Source organism: Watersipora subatra, chromosome 3 (assembly GCF_963576615.1).
Source record: "Watersipora subatra chromosome 3, tzWatSuba1.1, whole genome shotgun sequence".
NCBI lineage: Eukaryota > Metazoa > Bryozoa > Gymnolaemata > Cheilostomatida > Watersiporidae > Watersipora > Watersipora subatra.
In genome coordinates this window covers 68,658,126-68,685,816 of record NC_088710.1, presented here as the reverse complement: position 1 = coordinate 68,685,816, position 27,691 = coordinate 68,658,126, and the positions used below count along the sequence as shown (strand labels likewise).

The 27,691-nt window shown below is 35.0% G+C and overlaps 2 protein-coding genes across 2 annotated transcripts; one reads left to right on the top strand and one right to left on the bottom strand.

Moving 5' to 3' along the window:
- Window positions 1-593: 593 nt before the first annotated feature.
- LOC137390701 (cilia- and flagella-associated protein 263-like) lies at window positions 594-5,424 on the bottom strand. Its single transcript, XM_068077024.1, has 8 exons — window positions 5,279-5,424; window positions 4,808-4,963; window positions 4,539-4,689; window positions 3,613-3,768; window positions 3,179-3,415; window positions 1,862-2,029; window positions 1,515-1,610; window positions 594-958 (listed from the first exon to the last, which is right to left on the bottom strand). The coding sequence occupies exons 1-8, from the start codon at window positions 5,383-5,385 to the stop codon at window positions 878-880; spliced, it is 1,152 nt and encodes a 383-aa protein (XP_067933125.1). The 5' UTR covers window positions 5,386-5,424; the 3' UTR covers window positions 594-877.
- Window positions 5,425-14,865: 9,441 nt separating this feature from the next.
- On the top strand, window positions 14,866-27,691 carry LOC137391737 (casein kinase II subunit alpha-like). Its single transcript, XM_068078272.1, has 10 exons — window positions 14,866-15,083; window positions 15,188-15,299; window positions 16,585-16,686; window positions 17,399-17,449; window positions 18,327-18,386; window positions 18,930-19,013; window positions 19,199-19,309; window positions 22,233-22,435; window positions 24,347-24,495; window positions 26,893-27,691. Exons 1-10 carry the CDS (start codon window positions 14,986-14,988, stop codon window positions 27,018-27,020), a joined length of 1,098 nt encoding a protein of 365 aa, XP_067934373.1. The 5' UTR covers window positions 14,866-14,985; the 3' UTR covers window positions 27,021-27,691.

The window sequence follows — 27,691 nt, the reverse complement described above, 5'->3', positions numbered from 1 at the left end:
AATCTGTAGATCAATGTCACTCTCTAAACATGTATTAAATGCGCTTAGCCTTCTGTTGCGTTGGATGTCCTATGCATAGAGTTATCTCCCCCTAGGGAGATAACTCTTTGGTCCTACGTATCTTATAGAGTATACTGTACTTGAAAAATAATAGGACCACGACTGGAGTGCAGCCTGCAATGGTCAAACCTCACCTTATGAATACCTCAACATGCAAATTTGTTGACATACGGTGTAGAACTTGAGCTAGTATTTGCTGTAAAATACGAAATGATTTTCAACGTGATTTTCAACAAGTGTTACACCTCCAGTTTGAATTAATAGTCATGTATTATATTTACGCGTTCACAAAAATCCAAAGTTATGTTACGTTGCTCTTCTTCCTAGAGCTCTAATATAGTGTCAAACCATCTGGTGATTTGGTACACTACCAGTTCTTCCCTTGATCCCCATTACTGACTTGTATATCTTTACACATTTCCCTTTCCTCAAACTAGTTCAGACGCTGGTTGCCGGGGTGTCATCACGATAGTTATTTGCATGAGCGCACGACTGCGGCTAATATCTACAATTGCATGGATATAATATGCCTTTTTCTCTAATAATCTTCCTTATATTGTGTGTGAATAAAATATGTAAATCTTTATATGAAACCAATTAACAATGGATTGACCAATCTGAAAAATTCCACACATAGTATGCAGAGATACTAGTCTACTAGAGGGATGTGGAACAAATATCTGTAGAAACTCTAGTGTCGTGTAACCACCATCAACTCTTGAATATGGAGACAATATGGAGAGTTTGACAAAGGTGCTAACGATGCAGCGTCACTGGAGCCATGTGGAAGCTCACTATCATCAAATGATGTGTCAAGTCAAGCATAAAGTGCTGCCCTAGGCTGACCGCTCTCCATTTGTATCTTTGACCAGGTCTTCCTGTGTGTGTTCAATGCCATCTGAAGGTTAGAGAAAGGTAACTAAGTTTAACACTTGTTATGCTGCTTCGGCATCAACAATACTGTGTAAACAGATTTATAGGTAAAAAGTTCAAACTCTAGTCAAACTTGAAATAATAAATAATAAAAAAAGTGGTCGGTACGAGTTTGAGACAGAATCAAAGAAAGACATAAAATAGGAAACATGCACCAAAATCATGCCGATTCACAATTAAACCACATTCTATGCTATTCTGTAATTTTGCTCAATATTATTAGCTGTACTCGATGTAAAAATATTTGTTTTTCAAGCGATTATTATCGATACATTCAACAGTGTACAACATGACCAAGATGTGATTACATATTAGACAGCGACTCTAGCAATTGTATGCAGTTTCTAGCAGCTTTGATTAGTAAAAAAAAGACTGCTGAATAAGTGTGAGTTCAGTGAGTGATAACTGAGCAGGAGATAACTGAACGTTTTTGTTAGTTTATTCGCAAGCTGACATCTCTGCAATCACTTTTGTAATGATAAAAAACTCCATGTATTATTTTCTAAGCTCTCTTCACTTACTTCTGCGATGTCAACCTTTCTTTCCCAGCTTTTAACTTTTTTGTTGAGCTCATAGAGATCAGCCTTTTCTGTGACATACTCCATCACCTCTGGTACCTAGTAAAACATCATCTTTCTAGTATTTCAACTCGATGCTATGCATACAAATTGTTCTGAAGCTTTACTGATGTAGATAATTTGCTTAATACTCAGTGAGTAACGACAGTAATTCATCCTTGTCATAATAGGCAAGGATAACCGGATTCATTTGCGGCGCCAAAGCTGATATGTCATAATGTAATGGTCTTAGTGGGAGTTTTACTTTTTTGTTTTAATAATCTTTATAGAGGGCACACAACTTCTTCTACCTTGTAATCACTCAGCTGCTGCCTGTATCTCTTGTTAATTTGTTCGGCCTTCGCTCGTTCTTCTTCAACCATCTTAGTTTCAGCATCAATACGAGTCAGCAACTCTTCTCTTGATCCAGTCTCCTGCTTGAGCCTGTCAGACTCTAAGGTCAGTGTGTGTAGTTTTTTCTGAAAAAGAAAGGCTGCATAGGTTTTTCTCCTCGCTGCACAAAACTGTATAATTCAGCTTTTGCCTTCTCATAATGCTTGTGTCGGCTGTAGGAAGTTTTACCAACACAAAAACTTATTAATTCATGCGAGGTTACTATTATCACATGTACAGTAGACTACATGTCAGTTGTTTTTAAGTCTACATTTTGTAAAGCTCGTATAAGAGAAGAGTGGTGTACAGGCATTAGTTATATTAGTATTTGCTCTGAACATAAACGATAGGAAATGATATATTCTTGAGTTTCTTTTTTCATTTTATAAGGCGCTATAAAACTTTTATTAAGTATAAACTTTTCGCAAATAATCATGTTAGTTGCACTATTCAAGTTGGCCATACCATTTAGCCAGGCTAACCACCCGCAACCTTTCGATATTCAAGTGGTAGCTAGACAAAGCAGAATAATAAAGGTAAGGTTGTCAGAGAAGCTCTAGAAACTGCAGATATCAAAACAGTATTGTTATTATGTTATTATATTAATACAATGTTGTATTCATCAACCGATATGCCAAACAAGCATGACATAGAAACTAACACCAACCTATAAAACTACAGAGTGGTTGATATATCTAGTGTGCAGTGTCTCCCCTCCGTATACATAAGATGAACCAGGAGTGTGTGACTACTATAATAGCTCTCACCTTGTAAAAGTTGAGAACCTGAAACGTGTTTGTTGACTACTATAGCTCTCACCTAGTAAAAGTTGAGAACCTGCAGTGTGTTAGTTGACTACTATAGCTCTTACTTTGTAAGAGTTGAGAACCTGAAACGTGTTTGTTGACTACTATAGCTCTCATCTAGTAAAAGTTGAGAACCTGCAGTGTGTTAGTTGACTACTATAGCTCTTACTTTGTAAGAGTTGAGAACCTGAAATGTGTTTGTTGACTACTATAGCTCTTACCTTGTAAGAGTTAAGAACCTGCAGTGTGTTTGTTGACTACTATAGTTCTCACCTTAAAAGAGTTGAGAACCTGCAGTGCGTTAGTTGACTATGATAGCTCTCACCTTGTAAGAGTTGAGAACCTGAAACGTCTTTGTTGACTACTATAGCTCTCACCTTGTGAGAGTTGAGAACCTGCAGTGTGTTTGTTGACTACTATAGCTCTCACCTTGTAAGAGTTGAGAACCTGCAGTGTGTTTGTAGCCATCAATTTCAATCTCAATAAATCTTGATTTCTTTCCTCAATCTTTTCCAAATATTGACTGTTTTCTATTTTCAACTGCTGGAAGTCCACTTCATTCAGGACTTCTCCCATTTCTTCCTTCTGTTTTAGCTGCATGTGCAGCTTCTTCTTCTGCACTTTGAGAGTTGAGTTCTTTAGCCTGAGTTTTCCAACCAACGTCTCCTAAGCGGTTAAATGTTTGTATGATATAAATTAGCAATGTTTGTCCATTACGTGCAGATAAAAAAGATTGATTTGGTCATGCTCTCTGTGACTGGCATCAATAACTGGAATTAAATTCATTAAACCTCAAATACTGGTAATAAACTTAACGTATCCACAAATACTTTAGGACATAAAATAGTCCTTCACAAACTTACTCTGCCACGGAGTTTGTCTTCAAAATATCTGCTAACTTTTTCAGCTACAACTTTGTTAGTCTGACTGTTTACTGCCCCTTTCACTATATCTCTATCAAATTCGTAGTGAGACTTTCTTATTTCGCCAAGTCGGAGCTCTGCCTCTTCAATTTCAGCCTGTAAGCAGTACATTGTAGAAAAGCACAAATAGTTTAGTGTGTAATATAGTAAAGTGTGTAGTAGAGTATAGTGCAATGTGTAGTAGAGTATAGTGCAGTGTGTAGTAGAGTATAATGCAGTGTGTAGTAGAGTATAATGCAGTGTGTAGTAGAGTATAGTGCGGCGTGTAGTAGAGTATAGTGCAGTGTGTAGTAGAGTATAGTGCAGTATGTAGTAGAGTATAGTGCAGTGTGTAGTAGAGTATAATGCAGTGTGTAGTAGAGTATAGTGCGGCGTGTAGTAGAGTATAGTGCGGTGTGTAGTAGAGTATAGTGCAGTGTGTAGTAGAGTATAGTGCAGTGTGTAGTAGAGTATAGTGCGGTGTGTAGTAGAGTATAGTGCAGTGTGTAGTAGAGTATAGTGCAGTATGTAGTAGAGTATAGTGCAGTGTGTAGTAGAGTATAATGCAGTGTGTAGTAGAGTATAGTGCGGCGTGTAGTAGAGTATAGTGCGGTGTGTAGTAGAGTATAGTGCAGTGTGTAGTAGAGTACAGTGCAGTGTGTAGTAGAGTATAATGCAGTGTGTAGTAGATGATAGTGCAGTGTGTAGTAGAGTATAGTGCAGTGTGTAGTAGAGTATAGTGCAGTGTGTAGTAGAGTACAGTGCAGTGTGTTGTAGAGTATAGTGCAGTGTGTAGTAGAGTATAGTGCAGTGTGATGTGTAGTAGAATGCAGTGATTGAAAGAGCTTTAGACAAGTTTTAGTAGAGTATAACAAGATGTATCAAACCTTATGATTATCTACAATCTTCTCCGATTCATCTTCATGTCGACTTTTGTCTTCTTTAATTTCTTCAATTTCCCTCTGAGCAATATCACATTTTTGCTCAGCACGCAGCTGCATTTTGTCTGTGTGAGAAGGCCGTGATCTTGATCGTCGCCTTTAAAATAAACTTCCCTATATAGCTTAATTGATATTGAGATGAGTTTATAAAATTTTATTAATTTGAAACGAGTGACAAACTTATGTTGCTAAAACACTGTTAATATATAATATACCGATTTCCTCTTGCTGTTGGCTGGTCTTGTCCACTGATTGAACTTTGCTGAAATCCTTGTGCTGCAGCTTGGCTAGGTCCCAAATCTTTTGGCTCAATTCTTTTTGTGTATTTGTCAAACATAAATGTTTCAGCTTTCAATATTTCATTTGAGCGTCTACAATTAAAACAATTATACTACTATTATACGCGACACTCGTAGTTTAGAAGCATTCTCTCATCAACTGATGGTCAAATAGCAAACCAAAATATAAGTGCAAAATCTGCTTTTTTTACAATTATCGCATATGCAATTTAAAACAGCAAAATAAATATTTTATAACGAAACAAAATTTGCACTGCATATTGTTATGTAACAGTTTCAGCATAACTACCAAGTACAGATAACTCGTTTTTGTAACAAGCCGCATCCAAAAAGTGATAGCAGTTTGTAGGGAGCAAAATGTAGGGAGTAGTATAAGATATTTCTTACAGAGTTGCTTCTACAAGTTCTTCTAATTTATCATAAGAAAGATCTTGAAGCGGATCATCTTGCGCTTCATTGCTAGTGTCTATGCTCATTGTCTCTGATTCCGCCATTTTGATAGAACTAGATAGCGGTGATTCTAATTAATTTGCTAATCACTACTTCAAGCCAACATGTCTGTACGATGTTACACCGTTGGCATAGTAACCTAACGGAAACGTTTTTATACAACCATGTTTTGTTTTACTTTTTTGTCATTTTTGTACTTGAATTTATAAAATAATATTTAATAACACCCAATACTTTTACAATGGATTTTTCCACAACTTAGAGATTAAGTAGCAGCTCATATTAGTTACGTTTCCTCGTCCTGACCTCGTTCTCGAATCAATCCCGGTTGGCGGCCATTTGTGTTACGACAACGGAAAGCATTTTATCATACTATACGTATGACGATATTTTCATTGCTTTCACAGCCTTGTTATAGTACGAAAGACATGTTTGCAATTTTGTTTATTATGCTCATCTTGAAATGTTCAAACTGAACTTTTGTTTGTTCCAGGTCATTGTTGTTTTTTTCCGACCTCCATGAAACCCTTTGTTATAGAACGGCGTTTTAACTTCTATTGCTAGGCATGCATAACAATAGCCAATTTTTTCAATATGTTTGTAAATGGAGCATTACTATGAGATCTGTTAATAAGGTTGCATTAGAACACGAAGCACTATTTAAAAGACTAGAGACATTACTGCATGCTCGACAAGAACGTTTTGCTTTCAGAAACCGTTAACTGTCAGGTCTGCGTGCCATCTTCAAATTAAACAAAGGTTGTTAGTCGTTCAATAAAAGTTACTCAACATAAGCATTTGAGTAAATGGTTAGTAGAATTAACTGTCATCTGATTGTTGATTCGCTATACTACCTTCTGTTGTAATAAAATCATTTAGTATGATATTTGCTACTTGATACTTTCACGATCATTACCTTTGAATTCATCTCTGGTTAGGTAGAACACTCAGTTATCTTTGGTGACGTAAGAATGCCTCGCCTGCTTAACAGTGTGTTCTAATATATTTGGTGAGGGTTTCAGCAATACCGCTGATCATAATTAGCTATTAGTTGGGTAGTCCCTCATTTCGTGTATTGTCCTTGATAGAAATCTTTGGTGGCACCATCTGTAGTTTGCAAATAATAGATAGTGGCTCGCCGTGCGGCGTTGATTTTGTGGTCATTTACGATCTTTTACTACCACGTCATAAGCAGACAAGGGTGGACTGTTAGTGTTCTCTGCTTGCACGATACAGATCAGCAAGTTCAACTTGTGACTTTTCATCGCATTTGAAGCTTTCTTTAGTCTAGTTCATTCTGTGCGTCACTATACTTCTTCTTCCCTTCAGTCTTGCCATGAATCTTATACCCTAGGACACTTATATTTCGCTAGTATTTAGTTTCGTGAGTAGCACAAACGTAATTAGATTCCTCAGGTTCGGTTCACCGGTAAGGAAAATTTTCAATTTGGGACTAGTTTGTAATTGTGAACCGCAGGTAAAATTGTGTGGCTGAGATTGATGATGCAATATGATCGCTTGCTGCCATTTGTTTCTTGGACTACCTATGAACATTTAATTCCGCGTTTTCGTTCGTTATGATAGTTTAGTTCCACTCATGAAATTTTCGCGAGAGGATGACTTCGCGAAAGTTCGATGAGGCGAATACATAAGTGTCCTCGGGTAGCACAGTTTTGCACTATCTCCACATCATGTATGATACTGTTTAAAGATGAATCCTCTACCATGTATGTGTGTGTATTCTAGGAATGGTATGCATAGGTTGGTGTATGCTATGAAACGAAACTGTTTAGGGACATCATGTAGTAGATACTTCAGCATGTCGAAAACCATGTAGGCCTTTTGGTTTTTGAGTTGTTTTTCAAATCTGAGGTCGGTCTGTAGGTGGACACCCAAATATTTTGTATCCTCTTTCCATTCCAAGGGTGTATCTCCAAGTCTGTAGTTTGGAGGCACGGTCATGTTTGGTTTTTTATTTTCAAACTCATCAGGATTTTCTTGGCATTTTCCATTCTGTTAAGTCTGTTTAAAAATGTTTTATTGCATCCTAACAAAGGTTGAATGAATGTAGAATAATTTTAGAGCAAAAGCTACTGTATTGATTGCGTTGTTACTCTTTCTAAAACGAATAATCAAAAACAAAATTTAACACTTACGTTACATCCCTTTTTTTTAAAGTTTTATTTGCTTGCGATTCAGACTTGATAAATTGTTTTGGCCATTGTTCTGGCTAGGTATAATAAAATTTTAGCGCCAATTAATGATTTAACAATTTTTGCTAAAAGAGGTTAGGCACCTTTGCTATTTTACCACTGTAATAGTGATGAATACTGATGAAGGAAAATGCAACATCAGAAATGTTCAAGCTTTATTCATAGTATTTCCATATTTAGTTTTTTGTTGAAAATAATTGTATTGTATAAAAATACTTGTATTGCCGATGATACAGCAGGTTTGTAGATGACCTAAATTGATCATTCATGACAAGCTATTGGGAGTTACAATAACTGAATTCCTTGTAAAATCACATCGCCGGTCAATTTTTGAGAATTTTCATGCTTTTTATTAGAATGTTCATGCTTTTCATCAACTTTATAACAACTTCACATAACTTCATAATACCACCAAGGTGGTTTTCGCTAACAAAAGTACTAGGCAGTGCAATTTTATCAATTTCTCATTACAGACCCGCAATATTTTTCTGTTCTAAAAAGCTTCCCAAGCCAATCGTGCCAAGCAGCAGTTGAATAACAGTCAAATTATAATAAAACCGGTATTAAAACATGCATTGGTGAGATTAAGAACCAATGCTAAATTTAGCTTGAATGAATATAAATGTAGTGTGGACCAACTCTTGCTAACTATCCCACTGGCTGATGCTCATCTCCTGACCGTCGACATGTTTTCCAAATGCATTTAATTCTCATGTGTGCACTTGATAATATACACACATATGTAATAGTAATTACGATTCCAAAGCTCACTTCTTTTGGTTGACAAATATCAATATAATCAATCCTACAACTACTGCCTGCTCATAACTGTGTGCTAGCGTCTGACTGATTATTTAATTTTTACCAGACATGTCAGCAGCATGGCACATTTTGCAGCTACCTAGAAAAAATTATTATTAGTCGCTTAAGCGACTAGTCAGATTGTAATGGTGGGAGCTTAAGATAGTTGCCAACATTTTTGTTGCTGTGTACATATTTTTGGGTGTTATCAATGTGCTGATGCTGCAATAGCATGTAATTGCTGTGTAACAGATTTTTTTACTATCGTACCTTGCCATCTCTGTATAATGCGAGTTCAACTATAGTCACTTGCTATGCTAAGCATCATTCCATACAATTAAAGATGAGGTTGCGTCAAATTTGAGTTTATTTTAAACGAAAGTATTTTTTTGTTTATCAGGTGATATGTTGTTTGTTGTATTAGGCGATCTCATTGTCAAGATATTTGAAGATTGAAATCGAAAAAAATTGATTGCGGTAAAACCGCTCAGGCCAAAAAAGCATGCCCAGATTTGCCCAAAATGATGTAACGCGCGATACAACCTGTCTCTATCTCTCCTATTCACATCGGCTAATGCAATACAAGTCCAGTCCTACGCAGCTCTATTGGCATATATTTTATTTGGTATTTGCTCATGTTGGCTAGAATAAATTTTTAAATCCAGCTACAGATACATTATTATTAATGTTTCAAACTCCTCAAATAAGGGAAATTTAAAACTTGTCATATTAACTTCCTCTGAATGCTGTGTAAACATTTGAGTACCGACTACCAAGTCTACCGCTCTATGGTAATTAGGTCGTCGAGTTAGCTTATTTCATCACAGCTTTTGTATCAGCTAAGTTCTCAGTTGTTACACGCACAACAGAAACAAATGCAATAAATATACAGTGCACCCTCAAGATATGATTACCCTGATATACGATTTTCTCACTTTACGAACTCAAACATTGTGATATTTTCACCTCGTTATACGAATTTTATTTCACCAAACGATTTTGCGAAAAAAATTTGCCCCAATTAAAATTTGGTGGCCGGTGTGCTCATAACGCATGTCGAAATAAAAAAGACACCGAAATATATTTTGCCGAAAACATTTTCAGAACGTTTAGAAGAGACACTATAATCGACATCTCTCATGTCAGCATTCCGCGTAGAAAATTTCCTGTTGAAAACACAAGCGAGAGCAAATATTCATTTGTAGCGTTATTATATATTTTACTATAAACTTTCAAGTCAGCATACGTATATAACTACAAGTATCTACATTTAATTCGTTAGCTATGGAATCTGAGACCGATACAAACGTTACAAAATGAAGGAAAAATAATGTCTATGTCAACAAAGTTGGATGTCGTAAATAAGAAGGCACCCGTATTATTAACATTGTCAAGGAATATGATCGCAACCAATCAGCATTTGCAATTATTATTAAAACAAAACAAAGCAAGCACAAAAAAGAGCTTTTGACTGAAGATTTGAAGGAGCTAGGTCATGCACGCGATCAGCATTCAAAAGGAGCAACCATTTAGTAAAGGCGAGGAAATAGAAGATACAAAAAACCCCACATTGGCAGAAATATTTCAAGTGTTTAATTTACTGATGTGGACTTGTACATTAAAACAATGCATGTATAATATATATTATTTATCTCTTGTGTGGCATGTTTTTCATATTTTATTTGTTTCCTTTTGATTTTATGTTTTATTTTCTTGTTTAACCATGTCTTTGCAGGTGGGCTTGTTATCTCCTACGTGCATATAATTCATCGTATGTATGTAATTCATATAACTAGCTACTCAAGATAGTTGACGCATCTACATTACTTTCTGAAACCTGTTAAAGCCCTTTCCTCTAGGGTATAAATATGTACAAACTTGGTATGTATTGATACATTGATTGTCAACATTTCATACAAGAAAAACTACTGTAGCACCTTCTCTGGATCCTTGTACAAGCTTTAGCTAGCTAGCAGTTTTCTGCATTGCACCAGCATTTTTCTATTTTAAACCAGAAGAAAAAGTGGACAGGACTAGACAACATTCTTTAGCCTGCTAAAATTCCATTTTATTACGTATTAAATTAATCTTCAAGTGTACAGCAACATAATTAGCATTGATACGTTTTTGCCTCCTCTGCTTTATTCGCTACAATATACCAGCTAAAGTCACGTTACTCCAAAGGTATGTACTTCCTGCATGGTAAATAAAATTTAATTTTTCTTTTCGGTAGGCATTAGATGGTCAGGTGTGTGAGAGGCCGCTTTCGATAACTGCATCGCTTGGCCTTTCTTATTAAATTCTGGTTGAAAAAGTTTTCGACCAGACATGCGAAATTTTATAATGAAAGTGAAGACAAACTTATGAAGGATAAAATTTTGTGATAACAGTTGAAATTCATTAAAATAGTTCAAAATACATTCTAAAACTTGGTTTCAAGTGTGAGTTTGGCAAGCTAAACTTATTTGAAGTGAATTCAATGTTTATGTTATGCGTACTTTTTGAAGGTAAGAACTTGTTACCCTACGATCTGCATTTGGTACACAGATTACAATTTTACAGTATTGCAGATTATAATCACTAGGCGCACTTAATACAATGCAGCTACTGTAGGTAACTATAGTTACTAAAGTTAACATACTATTTTGTTACTAATTTTCAATATGTACAGCTATTTTATAAAATTTTGGACGATTTTTACCTTTTTTTCATTGTATAATTACAATGGTTTTTAGACCCCGATATACGATTTTTTCGCCGTACGATGCCAGTCTTGGAACGGATTAACATCGTATCTCGAGGGTGCACTGTATGTCATTCTAACGCGTATCTACTGAATGCTTTCAAATTGGGAGTTAGATAAATTGCGCGTAATTTAGAAATGATTAAGTGTTTAACAAAAGCGTAAGTACGCCAAGCCAACGATTCGAAGCTTTGATTCCGGAAGTTAAAGATGTGCATTGATCAATCGATTTTCCTCATTTTCTACAAGTGAGAACTGAACATCTAAAGTCTCATCATAAATCTAATTTATTAGCTATAACTGCCAAAGAAAATTTGAAGCAAATATAGCTAGGTGAAACTATAAAAAATTATAAAACGATGGTTGGTGATAGCAAAAAATTATAATTCTATTAATTAGTAAATGTATTCATGAGTACTAAATATTATCTTTAGTATATTCATCAATCTAAGTCATTGTATTGCTAGACGCTATGGATTAAAAAGAAGCCGTCAAGACCTCACTGTGCATCCGTATCCCGCACGCGCGCACAGGAAATTACACCATAGCCTCAAACAGGGAAATATAATCTGAATGTAAACACAACAGTATATCTATACGAGACTTAATGTTGACTTGCAACAAAATTCACATTACAGTTATTTGGTATCATAAGATTCTCCGTGTCTTACTCTGTTGTGTTGTAGGTGCAAAATATGTGGGAATGTGGTTACAAGCTCTTAGAAGCTAAAAAACGAACAGTTAATTGCAGCCACACGAGACCACCGTAGTTTGGATTCGCTTTCCAAAACGGCTCAAATGGGACGTAGTTGTTACAGGATGGTTTCTGTTTACGCTTTAATGCAACCTCATTCGTTGAAATGTTTTCATAAATGTACTTCACGCATTCAATAAAACCATGTCTGTTGTTCTTACGCGTTTGTTTTATCGTCATTGTAATGCTGTCACTTTTAGCACTGATATCTTATAACTTACCGTAAAAAATCGTAAAACTTTTTAACCTTAGCTCAAAGGAGGACATACCATTGTCTGATAATCATGACAAGCCTGTTGGTCACCTGTGATAATCGAAAAGTGCTGCAAAAATTATTTGCGAAGCATTGGGTCACGTGATCAGATTACGACTTGACGATTGAATAATGCCGAAACAAAACTGTAAAGTAGCGAGCATCTATATTTGATACGGGTCTTCGGTAAAACCCGAAGTGTTTGTCATAAACTATTGCCACGATAAGTTTTATATTGAGCTTTATATTGGACTTTCAATTCACGTGAGAACATCACGTGACAGGAAGATAACCTTACTGTAATGACCACGTCAGAGAAATAAACAGATTCCAATCTACGGCGGCTTTTCGTTTTTGAGCTTTTAAGAACATTTCCACATATTTGGCACCTACAGTTGTGTGCGAAATACTTGGGACACCTATGCAATTATGCTATAAATGCTTACATAATGTTTAAATTGCTCTAGACTGAGTAATATTGAAGTTAATCTTATAATTGTACACATCAATGAAAAGCTCAGAGTGTAAGGAATGCACTGATCTTACTTTCGACAAGATAAAGTAAATTACTGATATGTTGTCTCCATGTTTGGAGCACATGGACCATAATCTCCTTTCACTGTTTAGACCTGTTCTTCAATTCATTTGTCTCTCTAATTTGGCTTTTGATACGAGTGAAAATGTCAAAACTGAATTAAAGTTATCTCAAAGACATTCTTTTATCTCATTTCTGTGCATTGTTTATCGTAACTCTCTCAGACATTTACAGTTTTCGTATAAAAGGCTGAGCAGAAGTTTGATAAATTCATTTGATTTCATCATGTCATCTCTCGCGACAAGAAGTATTCTGTGGTGCACCTTTACAGTAAACAGAACAAGACTGTGAGAGAAATTGCTGCAGAATTGAAAATTGCAAAGTCTACAGTGCATAATATTATAAAGAAATGGAAAGAAGTTGGAACGATTGACGACCAGAGAGCGGGAAACAGTGGACGGAAACGCAAGTCAGATTTTCGTAGCGATAGGGTCTTGCGTAAACTGGGTCGAGACAGCAGGCGTAAATCCCGTGCTGAGTTAGCTGTTGACTGGAAAAAGTCAACAGGTGTGGAAGCAAGCAGGTTTACAGTGACGAGAAGGTTGAAGAGGGTGGGCTAAGCAGACGCCGTGCCAGGAAGAAACCATTGCTTTCATCTGTTCAGAAGGGAAAGAGATTGGATTGGGCAAAAGCACATCAAGACTGGAGATTCAGACATCGGATCTGAATCCGATTGAAAACTTTTGGAAGACACTGAAAAATATCTTGAGGAAAGATAGGAGAGCTTCAAGCAAACTTGTACTAAAAGAAAGGATAGTGAAGGCCTGACACAGGATGATATTTCAAGAAGAACTTCTGAGACTGATTAAAAGCATGCCCCATCGCTGCCGCATGGTTATTTCCAGCAAAGGTGGTTCAATTAAGTACTGATGTACCACTACACAACCCCAATGGCCCTTTTCAGGGCCACCAACATATAAAAGAGTTATTCATTAGATTTTATAACTCATTTAGTGACACGAAACACAGTTCGAATTATGAACTAAATTGTGGAAAAATACAGGTTTTCTGTAGTGACGAGCTTTGAAACTCAGTATCTCATGAGAAGTGGCAATTAGTGCAATTATTTTATTATTATTAGATTTCTAACATTCTGAGGATTCCAAAAATGTGTGGGTTCATATATATGTAACAGGAGTTTGATACAAAAATGATGTTTTACAGCTAAATATTAATATTCTTCTTTGCGTCCCAAGTATTTTGCACACCACTGTACAACACAACAGAGTAAGACATGGTGAATCTTTTGATACCAAATAACTTTAATGTGAATTTTGTTGCAAGTCAACCTTTAAAGTAAAAGATAATTTTACTTCCATTCTTTCTTCAGCATAATGCTGCAGCTGATGTCTGTCAGCTCCAACTATAAGCTGTCTGCCACAAACGCTGACCGCTTATTGCTCAGAAAACTCAGTCACCTTCGCAGGAACTGGAAGCATTTTTTCAATTTTGTTCATCAATAAAATGTGTCGATCGAGTAATTCATTAAAGTAACGATGTAAATTAGTTAAGTTAATGTCGATGCGATCTAATAGCAGAGTAAAATCCCTAAAATTGAGATCACAGACAACGTGTTTTACGAGTGAAAACATTTATTACGACCTATAAAAAAATTTAGTGCTGATGATTGACTAATAAAGCGATCTTATATTTATCGCTCATGGATTTTTTTTAGATGTATCACTCGTTACGTCACGAATAAAGCACCCGCTGGAATCTGATCTTTTTAAAACATGGCCTCATTCAAACGCATATACCTCTGGACAGGGTTAGTCTACAAAGACAAAAAATGACATCAAATTATAGCTGATGTTTTAGCCTTTTGGTCTTATTTTCATCAAATCGGCCTTTTTGACGCAACCACATCTTTAAGTTGGTAACTTGCAAACGTTAATACCCAACTGGCCAGTTATATTTTCTGAGTGTCCAGGAGCATTGAGTCAAATCAATTCTTGACCGGCTAGTAGAATGCCACTAAGAATTTAGGCAACAGTAACGGAGTGGGTGCAATTGCGATCAATTTGACTCTTTCTATTGAACAGTTGAGTTGCTGCGCTGAACAAAACCGATCAAGGAATTGTTTCAAAACAGCATCAACGTTATTTCCATTTCAAGCTGTAAAGACTGCTGCCTAACATGGTTGTCATCATTGTTATTTCAGATCACTCAAACTCGATCCATGTCATAACCTTATAAGGCTTTAGTGCAATTGGTTGCCGGCGCCAGGTTAATACAAGATTCGTCGGAGTACTGCTGCCAAAGTGCTTCACTCGGCATCTCACAGTATGGCTCCTCGACCAAGTACTGCGCGCGTCTATGCTGATGTGAACATGCACAGGCCAAGAGAGTATTGGGACTATGAATCATACGTCGTAGAATGGAGGTAAAGCTTTTGTTATTTAAAATCAGTTTGTTGGTTTTCTCATTACAGTAAAAATAAATTCTACACTCTGATAAATTCTCAGATTTGGTCGGGTTTTGATGCAGGTCACAGGATGACTTTCAATTGGTAAGAAAACTTGGTCGAGGGAAATACAGCGAAGTGTTTGAGTCGTACAATATAACGAATGGCGATAAATGTGTATCCAAGATACTCAAGGTACGTTTTTTATTATGGTTTTTGTAGCCTGTATGGTATTGAGTAGCAACCAAATGAGTATTTGTTCATTACCATTAATTGCCATGTTTGGGCAAGATAATATTGATTTTGAGGTTATGAACCTAATTTGCGTTGTGATTTGTAGCCCAATTGCACCAAAATCAACTGATGTAGAAAATAAAGTTTATGAAACTCTTCACAAGTATTCATTAGGCGGTATGATATTAACGCTATGGAATGGTTTTTTGAATGATGGTGGTCATGCAGTTTGTGTGTAGAATCGTGCCGCATTAGTATTTTGACAAACCTTAGCAAATTGGAAGTCCCATAATGGTGTGTTGTTGGAAATATCAGCTTGATTTACTGCCTTCAAATTTAGTTTCTCACTACAGGCTTAGTCTACAACACACGATCGACACTCAAAACAATTATTTCAACGATCTTTTGTTTGGTAAAGGTAAGCATCCTTAGATCTATTCTTTAAAATTCTCCTAAGCCATCTAGTAGTTAGAAATGGTTGAAGGTGGATGCTTACTATGCAACTTAAAGAAAATGTTAAAAATTATAAAACATTACCGTAAAAATTCTATAACTGTTATATTAATATAAATTCAGTCTCTATACTGCCTGTCGCTGCTCTATCCATCTCATGTGGCACCAAGGTTACGCCTCAATTCACCCATCTTTAAACGGAAGACCAAGTGATAATAAAAACATTTTTTATTGACTATTACTTAATTTAGTTTTCACATTGGCCTTCTTCGACGTTGCTGTATATAAAGAATAAGTTTTAATGCAATATGTAGGTGCCTGAAGTATTTATTGCTCAATGTTCAAATTAAATGATGAAGTGCCATCTTATAAGATTGCTTGTTCTATGTTTGATGGTTTTGACATGCAAAGAAAATTGTGTGAAGGATTAGCTATGTATGTCCAAGTTCAACTGTATTAATGTCTCAGCATCAATTGTTGGCATTATCATAACGTGGCCATGGTTTAATTCTTTCAATATTAATCTGATTTACAAAAGGTTAATCTCGTTTGGATTAAGTATCATGGATATTTCGCGTTGCTAAATGAAAGATTCTTGTAATTATAGTTGAAAGGTTTGTTATGAGTTTGTTAAAATCCTACAAATATATTAAGGTGTTACAGTGGTTGGTTTAAATCAACTTTTGTAAATTTTGAGAGAGCCTCTTGAGAGCGACTTCTCCAAGTTCATCTAATTATAACCTATTTTTACATTGAGTTACCAATTTATTGAGATGATCAATTATATTTGTAGCCAGTAAAAAAGAAAAAAATTAAACGAGAAATAAAGATTTTAGAAAATTTACGAGGAGGAACCAATATAATCCGTCTATATGCCATTGTCAAAGACCCTGTGGTAAGTCCAAGTTGTATCCTTATGTGCATGTATCTAGTACTGTTCTGGTTTTAGGTACACTCGAATATAAGCCTAACTTTTTCATGTTGATGAAATTCCAAGAACATTCACTTCATTTCCATGCTTCAAATATATACTCCGTAGAAGCCTTGATTCCGTTTTAATTGCTGTACAGTTTCTATAACATGCATGGAAGATCACTAAATTTCTTCATTTCCAGTTTTTGCATTTCAGAGTCAGTTTGTTTTCAACTTCAGAAGCTTCTGACCATATATTTCATTATTTTCGTATTTAATGCATAACACAAAGCTTTAGTTGTGTTTGTCAGCATTCTAACCTACATAATGATGACCAATACTTGGAGTAGCAAGGAATCACTCATTGAGGGTCTGCATAACATATTTGTTATAGTTTTCTTTACTTGCTGATATGGCAGTATCATTATGTATTGCCTGCTATGCATGCAATGCATTTTTAAAGCAGTATTTTGTGTTTTATGCTCACTATCAAATGCACCAATGTGAAAAATGGGTAGCAGATAATAGCGAGACTATTATGGTTCGTCAATGTCTAGATTTGTTGTTATACATATTGGCTGAGGGCACGCAAGAAACTGAAGTTCGCTGACAGCTAAATTTACCCCAATTTCTTATGTATCTAGGTGTAGCACAATGTTTGGTTGGTCATATATCTTTTCTGCATTCTATTGCAGTCTAGAACGCCAGCACTGGTATTTGAGCACGTCAATAACACAGATTTTAAGGTATGTTCACAATTCACACATTCACTTCTGATAACAGATTATATGAAACCAACAGATATCGTTAATGTGTGTAGAACTATTGTGGCAAAATGTTTTTTTAATCATATTATAAGCATAGGGTAACAGTCAAAAAGAACTTTTTTATTCAATGATCTTCTCTGTTGCATAATTTGCAACCATTGGGTTGTTCAACAATGACTTAGCAAACTATTGTTGTAGTTATGTGGCTGACTATCCACTTGACTGGCTAAAAAACTTGATTGCTATTGCTAATGAACAGCAACCTATTACTCTAGACTATCTATTTTCTTTTATCAAAAACTGTTTTATAACCCTGTTTAAGATAGCCTGATATTCATTATAGAAGCAAAGCCCAGCGCCAAGATAATGATAGTTATGTTGTTGCCAAACCTAATGTTTTAAATACACGTCACTCAGGAGTCTAATGTTGTTATTATTATACTATAGTCTATAATTATGAACTAGGTGGTTACACAGCTATTTAAAAAAATTGTCAAATTTATTCCCAAACAATTTTGTTTTAGTCACAAATTGCGCAGTAATTTGGATGGCAGCATGACAAATTCGGATTTCATGCTTATATGAAGTATTGCATGGACAGCAGTAATAGTGCGTAGTTGGCTGCATTCAAACCGCAACATCACATGAGTTCAAATCTAGATTTTTTGGACATGTGTCAAAACAGCAGAAGGTTATTTCTGAACATTTGTAAAAAAAATTTCTTCTACACCTTTGAGAGTTTAAACTGTTTTGTTTTTTCATGTATCTTCTCTGTCGCAACACTATATAAGTACTGCCATTTTTAAGAGTGTGAGTGCCACAATTTGATTGTTTACAGTCTTGTCTTTCATTGTAGCAATTGTATCAAACTCTCACAGACTTTGACATTAGGTTCTACGTATACGAACTTCTCAAGGTAAGTTTTGAGTCGAATGTCCTGATTTTAAATTCATGCTAATAATGCCTTTACCTACTTTTCTTTGATAATACTATCTCATAAACCTAGAGTGATCTCTAATCCTGATCGTATTAATATATATTAGTATATTGTATCGTGTTAGTTGATCCTGATGGATTAACTAAGTTTTTGACTAATGGTTGTTTTTTGTTTATATTTCAAGCGTTGCTTTTACTATGTAATCATGATATACTTTGTAGTTATGAAATGTTAGGATATTTGTTATTCGAAAAAACCTAAATTTGATAATGCACTGGTGTTTAACTTACGGATTTCTGCAGATCACTGTGGTCATTTTTGCGTTTGATTTTTAAACGGAATACGTTATGATTCTTGTACCACTCATCACAAAGCCAAATTGCGGTGAGGTGTTTCTGATGATTGGTCATTATTTTATTTGGTTTTTACCTTTTCATTGTGATTGGATTTGAGTTTTACCTTTATGTTGCGGTTGCATTAGTTTTTCATATTTGTATTTCAATAATTCCTTGGGATTTGCAGGCGCTAGACTACTGCCACAGTATGGGCATAATGCATCGCGATGTCAAGCCTCACAATGTGATGATAGATCATGAAAACAGAAAGGTTCGTTTGTTGATATCTATGACGCATCCATTCTCATGCTTTTCGTTTAAGCAGGTTGCATAACACTTTTCCTGCATGCTTGTTGTTTTTACATTCATAAGAAATAGTTTATACACTTTCTACTAGCTACTTGGAAACCTTGTAATTGTAATTCACTCGCTTTACTTCAAGCTTTTGTGTTACAGCTGCGTCTCATTGATTGGGGCTTGGCTGAGTTCTACCATACTGGACAAGAGTACAATGTCAGGGTTGCTTCACGTTACTTCAAAGGCCCTGAATTACTGCTAGATTACCAGGTGAGTTTGTCAGTAGTAATTATAGTATATGGAAGACCCATATTCTTTTTGTAGTGTGTCGTTTGTCATCATTAGCGTCTAGTTTTTTCCAACAAAAATGTAACAATGTAAATAGTTGCCCAAAAACTCACCATCAAGTACTAGTCTAGTAAGTCTAGTGGTTAGCCGTATTATATAGTTAGATTACCGAATGCCCGGCATTGCCCAGATGATAAAAGTCTTTGCACAAAAATTGTATTTTTATTTAACATATAACAGTTACCATTCTAACTTTCAAACTTCATATTATGAGAAGTGTTTTGTGCAGTTTAAATAAATTAACAGGACAAATAAAACAATTGTAAAGGTTTTCAAACTTTGTCAAACTACTGTAACTTTCAAACTTCATAACATGAGAAAAATGTTTTGTGCAGATCAAATGAATTAAAAAACAACATAAAACAACTATAATAGTGCTTCAATGTAAATGTGAAATAATTAGCAAATACCATAAAACCTCTAATTGAACGCCATGTCACTTTATTTTCCAACCCTTCTTCTACAGTGGAGATCAATTGGAGGTAGCAGTCAAATAAGAGGCTGGCAGTGTATTTTTCAAATGGCTCGTCAGAATTTTTGGAAGATAAATTTAGCCCTACTACGGATGAAGCGAATGTCACCTATATTTTGCTCTCTTTTTCCGTTGGAGTAATATTGGATGCAATAAATCTGCTAACTGACCTCCAACTTGTCAAAGATCTCTTACTTGATAAATATGCATCGAGAAACCGAGAAATATCTCTACCAGTTGATTGTTATTGCTTGCAATTGACCTGCTATGATATTATAGCCTGTGTCCTTCTTTGCAATTTATTGGCATTTGCAATTTATATTTCATTCTAAATTTGAAGACATTTTTATTTTATATCTATATTTAACAATGTGTAAAAGCTCATTGCACTCATTGATGCTTGCTACAGTTTGCAGCCAAAACCAGCTTTTTATGTGCAATAGAAGTGAAGTTATGAGCATCGATACATCGTGCCGTGTTAAGCTAGCCGCGAGAATGCTATTAAATAACATGCTATAAGTCTGCATATTTATAAGTTATATAATGATAATCAATTGATACAAATAAATGTATATATTCATGAACAAGTAACATAAACGAACCATACTTATATTACATGCAGAAACAAGAATTAACGTTTTTGAAACAAAAATATTTGCATTGTTTGCTCGGCTATCGGCGTTCTGATTGTTGCTTTCGATTGAACGAACATCTTCTAGGTGTCCAATACTTTCCACAATATCCTCTGGACTCAACTCTTCTGCACTGCTGGACTAGTTTGATATTAGCATACAAACAATTTTTGGCAGAGCGAAATTCTTACGCAAGTTTGTTTGCTAAATTTAACCTTTAGTCCAAAAATTGCAAACCATTTTATATGCATGTTTTCCGAAGTACAAAAAACAAACAAGGATAAAAATTAAACAAGAAACTACTATTAGCCTGAGACAGTAATTATTTCTATGGCGTTGATTTGAAAGTTCATCTACCATTATAAATTTAAACCATTTTTTATATATGTAAGTACTTCGAAGTATCAAAACCGTGTTGAACAAGGAACTACTATTAGCCTGAGACGTTATTGATAATTTCTATGATGTTGCTTTCAAAGTTTTAACGAAAAAAGTGATAAGCTCTGGAATTGGACAACGAGATAATTGATTGTTATTAATGTAAATGATCCTTTATTAATATGATTTTGCAGACACCTTTACTGATCACATGATATTATGGGTTCATAAAGATCAAAGATAGTTTAAAATGGCAATCAAATGGAGGTGGCGCTCTATTTTTCAACTCCTCTCTCGTAGTGATGGTCAAATAGAGGTGACGTTCAATTAGAGGTTTTACGGTAATAACTAAATTAAGTCTGTTTTGTTACGATTACAATAAAAGATGACTTGGTAATGATACAATTAATACGAGTTGAGAAAACAAAATAAAAATCCTGCATGTGTTGAATTAATAATAAAAATTCGTGCATAGAAGTGTGTTTGTGTATAAAAAGGGTTCATGTTCCAGCAGAAGCTATCCATCAAAAATTTGAATACGATGATACTGGTACCTCTTGACACTGGTATAAATGTAAAAATGAGATATCGGGCTGTCTTTGTCTGGTACTTTGTCTGACTGAACAGACAGAATGTTTAGGCTATTCCTACTCAAGATTATACAATTGTCAGCGTAACAATTGTCCAGCAGAATCCGTGCTTTTTATTCCAAAATTTTAATAGCTATACCTGGACATTCCGAAGGACATGCATACAGACAAACTTTGAAATTTATATATATACGCTGATTGCTGGCGATGCTTCTACAACTATAAGGCGAATTTTATGAATGTTGTTGCCTTGACTCTGTTGAGGCCAACTTTCATTGGTCAATCAATCTACTTTACATAATGCGTCATTCTTCATCGTGTGTGCGTGCGTACGTACGCTATAAAAACCAGAAATTAGATAGGCTATATGAACTCTTTAGTTGGTAGAGACACCAAAATGTGGCTGGCTGACTTTGGCCATGTCGCCAAAGCTACATCAAGCAAGACAAATTTAAATTTTATTTTAGCAAATAATACGTTTGTAGTATTAACCTTGACCAGTTTCTAAAAATATCTTTTAAAATGTTTAATTATAGTTGAACTGCTTCATTGATAATTATCCACAAATTAATAGGGTTCTAATATTAATTAAAATTAATATTAGAACCCTATTTGCAAGTTGAGGTTTGGCTATAGATCAGTACTTTAAAACAGATATACAGAAATATAGATCAATTATTTTGATGAGCTGTATTAGAATTTGAACAAATGCAGCTTATAGCAGGCTTGAAAAAAAAACAATATGTCATGCACCATGTTTTATTCAATTTTAGATGTATGATTACTCGCTGGATATGTGGAGTTTGGGGTGCATGTTTGCGAGTATGATATTCAGGAAGGAGCCCTTCTTTCACGGTCATGACAATTATGATCAACTAGTTCGTATAGCAAAGGTCTTGGGTACTGATGAATTGTATGACTACATAGAGAAATACCAAATAGAACTAGATCCTAGGTTCAACGACATACTTGGCAGGTGAGCTTTTATGTTATAATGCCTATTTGGTGATTATTGGCTAATCAACTAGTTGTGATGTTTGTCTGCTACAGTCACATCTTGACATCCGAGTGCTACAACATACGATAAAATCGAGATAAGAGCAAAATTTTGAGCATGTTTCTGCCTTGAGATATGAGAAACCTTTGAGATACAAGCATGCGATCTGCTTTCTGATGACCACTAGATGGCCAAGTATGCAAGAGGCCGTTTTAAAAAAGCATTGTTCGGCCTTGTTAAATTAAGGTTTTAAAAAGATGGACTAAAAGTTATAGTGAAAGCGCAGCAAAAATCACCAAGTCGGAAACAAATAACCCAAAAATTTAAAGGAGGACAAAATTGAAGACAAGTCTAGTAAAAGATTAAAACTCGCATAGTGTGTTTAGTAAGCTCAATTTATTTTAAGTTAAATTCAAAGTTTATCCGATATTACATAGCCTCACAAAATTCTAGTGTTCCTTGTTGTCAAGTCTCTCTCACACCGCTGTTAACCACTAGGTTTGTCTCGAAGATAAGAACTCCATATAGAACTGTACGGTGCGGACCCTCAGGATTCGATTTTGACCCGTTTTAGGGTTGGCATCGAATAGTGAAAAAATCGTATGTAGGGGCATAGAAAAATAGTAACTATACAATGCAGACATCCTCTGGTAAAATTTTGTATAAGTACTGTACATTTTAAAAGTTAATAACAAAATAGTATATTAACCTTAGTAACTAACTATAGTTACCTACAGTATCTTTATTGTATTTAGTGTATTTAATGGTTATGATCTGCAATAAAATGTAACATTATAATGTACCGTAGGGAGTTCTTACCTTCAACACAGACGTACGTATAACATAAACTTTGAATTCACCTCAAATATGTTTAGCTTATTGAACATACATACATGAAGCTAAGCTTTAGTATGTATTTTTAGCTATTTTAATGAATTTCAACTTTTTATCACTAAAATTTTATCACTTATCAGTTTTTGTCTTCGCTTTCTCTGTAACTTTTAGCGAACTTGTTTAAAACATTTTTCAACCTAATTCGGCAAGAAAACCCAAACGATGCTGTTTTGGTAAGGAAGTGTATTTTTGTTAGCAAGTTAATAGAAGTTGTCTGACCATTAGGCCTTTGGTATGAAGGGATTACAACTCCGACTTTACTACTAATTTTAAAGGGAAATTATTAGTTTTACAGAAGAGAATTGCTGAACTCCGAGAAATCGGTCATCGTGTCTCTTTCAGGTGTTGTGCACATATTTTCGTCGAACGGCATTTTGGCGTCTTTGTTATTTTGACATACGTAATGAGCACATCGACTGTCGAATTTGCACTCAGGCAAAAATTTTGTTGAAAACAAGATTCGTAGCCTTTGGTGAGGTGAAATAATCATGTTTCACTTTGTCAGGTGAAAAAATCGTATAACAGGGTAATCGTATCCTGAGGGTCCACTGTACATAATGTTACATCTTATTGCAGAAAATAACTACTAAATATGTATTTGCTACTTTGTGAGCGTATGTACTGAATTACAGCAATTTAAAACACATTTCTCCATCGTAATATTCTGTTGTTGGGTGATTTTTACCTTATATGGGAACAGATTAATTTGTATAAGGTTATTCTATATAGGAAATATAGCATTGAGATACAAGAACATTGACATACAAGCTCAGACTCAAAACGCATTAAGCTTGTATGTCGAGGTACGACTGTACATGGAATTCTGTAGTATAGCCGATTAACTCCTATATGGTCCAAAAGTTTATTGTTGCATGGTTTCTAAATATGTATGACAGGCAAAACCATATTCAATTAGACATAACCTTACGAGTATGTTCATATATCACCAGATGTTGCTTCATGTCTTGCATACATATGTGAAACTGTCCTTTTCAGGCATTCGAGAAAACGTTGGGAGAGATTTGTGCATGGTGAAAACCAGCACTTAGTCTCACCCGAGTCACTCGATTTCTTAGACAAACTTTTACGGTACGACCACACAGAAAGGCTGACAGCCAAGGAAGCTATGGATCACCCATATTTCTGTAGGTGTCATAATAAGCTTTTTAGGTGCATGTTGTTCATTGCGTGATGGCTTGTTGCATCAGTAATCTATGTCGCTTTCGAAGTGTATCTTGTCATATTATTCATGCCTGAGTTTAGCTATGGAGTATGCCAAATTTACTCCAAAACCATAAACCTCATAATACAGATTCAGGTAATGTCTATAGCATTACTATATATGCGCTTTATAAAACTGCTAAAACTGCATTAAATCTTATTATTTGAGGAGTGATTAGGAAAAATGGGCCTAAGAATTAGTTTTCCTTATCTGAGTTATGGGGATTTGAAGATTATAAATCCGTTTTTTGGAAGGGTGGAGCCCATTTGCATTAATACACCAGCTACTACTTTGACATGCCTTCTAAGGGAGTGTACAAGGAAAATGTTGAGTTTTACCTCTAAACCTCAAAATAAAGATGATAATGGCGGCGATTTTGCTTTCATATGCAAAGTAATTGCATAAAAGCTTTTACTTTTTCATGTCTATGATTATTTTTCTTAATGCTATTCTTTCAATAATTGACTGAAACAGATGAGAACAGGCCGGAGCAAAGATGGCAAAAACAAAAAAATGTTAGATCTAGCCCTTTATTCCCTTTTACCTAATCACACCTCATTTATCTATCGATTTTCATGTATATATCGAGCATAAGTATATTACCATTTAAATGTAGTAACGTGTTTTTGTTTTTACATATTTTTGGAGCTCTAGTCAAACTTCAAAACTGTTCACCTTAACATACAAATCTTATATAACATGACACAAATATTTCTTTTCAACAGTACTCAACGCCATTCATTTTTACCTTCAATTTTTATAGATCTTATGAAAACCAGTGCCAGCAGTAGCAGTGATGAAAAAAGAAGGCAATGTTTGACTTAAAATTATAACAACAAATAGAAAAATTAGCAAGAAATTTCTCAAGTCTTATGGTAGTTATCATAAAAAAGTAATGCGAAGGAAAGAAAGCCTGAAACTAGCATAAAAGTAGAGAGGCTGGCTGTGATAGATACTTTCGAGACAAAATGTAAAAACAAATTAACGCTAATGAGTTGCGTTGATTTGAAGTTCACGTGTTAAACTTAACTTAGTGTGTTCATGTATGACTGCATAATAGAGCTGCACAGATTTTTGCATGTTTTTTTGGTTTTGCAAAACATAGTTTATAGCGTTGATCTAATAGTTCTTCTTTTCGCTCACTACAAGAATTATTTATTTGATTCATTTGTGTCATAACATTGTTAATATTGCTTAAATAATTTATCAGAATTTTATATTGAAATATCAGGCATCAACCAAAAAATTGAAGGAAAAGCACACAAATATTTTTATTTATAACAGCTTTTTATCATTTTGTTATATACGTTTAAAAGTAAAATGTATGGTTGCTCCTGTGTTCATAATAGGTGTTTTTAATCAAATGTAAATGCGAAATTGGCTTGATAATTTAATAACCAAGAATATGGAAATAATAGGGAACATGAGGCAGGTAAGGTAACAGCATAAAATATCTAAATGATCTTTTCCAAATCCACAGACAAGGCGAGTATGTATGTATGAGCTGAGTAACCTACTAAAGGTCTGCAGTTACTCATATAGATTTACAAAGCCCTTGACATTTTTGTAGATTTAATGTATGAGTCTGGCGAAGTGAAAGCTATTTGATAACTGTTTCAAATCTACAAATCTCTGTTACATAAAGTAGTTCTGCACTGCAAACAAGTGTTTTTTTCTAAAAAGAAGTCCAAATGTATTTTGAAATTTGTGTATACTGTAATAAAAGATTTGCCATCTTTCACTAGATGGCCATTTCACTGCAGCAAGCTAATGCAATTATCAAAGGAACAATATCAATTAACAAATTATCAAAGGAAACATTTTGCTCAAGTTTTAAACTGAGCAGATTCGTTCTGTTGTGTTGACAAAATGATGCGATGCGGTAGGTTGTACTATGCGTAGTCAGTTTGTATTTATATTTTGATTTTATATTAGTTTTATAGATTGCTGTAGCCCTCAATCATTTTTGCGCTAAGATGTGAAACGCTCTCCATTATATTGTTTTCACTTGGTTTTTGTTAAACTCGTAAGATAGCAGTTAATTGGTATAAATCAACGCATTTATTGACAAGACTATTTTTTGATAAGAAAATCATCTAAACTAATGCACATTAGTTTTAAAAGACAGAGTTGTAATATTTTTTAAATTGTATGGTTTTGGCAAGCTTTGTAACATACTAATTGGTATGTTCATTTATTCATATGGCTGCATTGTTCTACAACAGCACATGTTCTCTTCAGCTGCATTTCTCTTCGATGTACTCTATGACTCCTTTTTGATAGAAGCCAAAGTGTTGATCCTATTTGTTGTTGCTTGCAGATCCAGTAGTTAAAGAGCAAGCAGCCAGGGCAAAAGCTGAAACTGCTAACCATAGTTCATCTCCAGCCCCTACTAGTAACCAAGGTTCTGTGGGTGGTAGCAGCTCCCACGGCGGAGTTGCAGAATAGTAGCGTCTTCTCTGCTTACTTATACTTTTGTACTGTCACTTGGAGGTGATGCGTTATCTATATGTATTCGTTGGATGTGATGAACAAGTCGCTGCTCAATAACAGTTCTGCATTGGGTCAATTTGGTGGTACTACCACAAACACTGAAAGTTTGACCCAAAACTTAAAATGCGCTCTTGAAAGTGCATGTGTAACTAAGCTGGGCAGCTTTACGTACATTACGTGTTCAAACAATCCCACGATATTACCTAAGATTATAGACTTGTTAAATTCTCTTTGTGGATAAATCATTCACTGAAATGTTGCTTTCCAAATAATAGTGCAACACTTTGATCTTTGTCATCAATTAGACTGTTTTAGCTGGATATATATTTGTGTACATAAGGCAAACACGGCTTGTCTGCTATATTTGTATATCAAAGTAGGTTTAGGCCTTTCTAGCCTTTGATCCAACAATTTACCGACTTGTTTTGCATGACCATACATGTTAAATGTTATGCGGTTGGTTTAGGCAGCTGCAAGTTATATTCCTTGTTTGTAAATGTTTGAAGGAATGAATTTGCTTCAATTATTCATGAATAACTGATTTGGCCAACACTATGTTACATATCACTGTATGCAGAGGTACATGAATATTGGATTGCACGCGCGTGCCATCGCATTCGAAACAA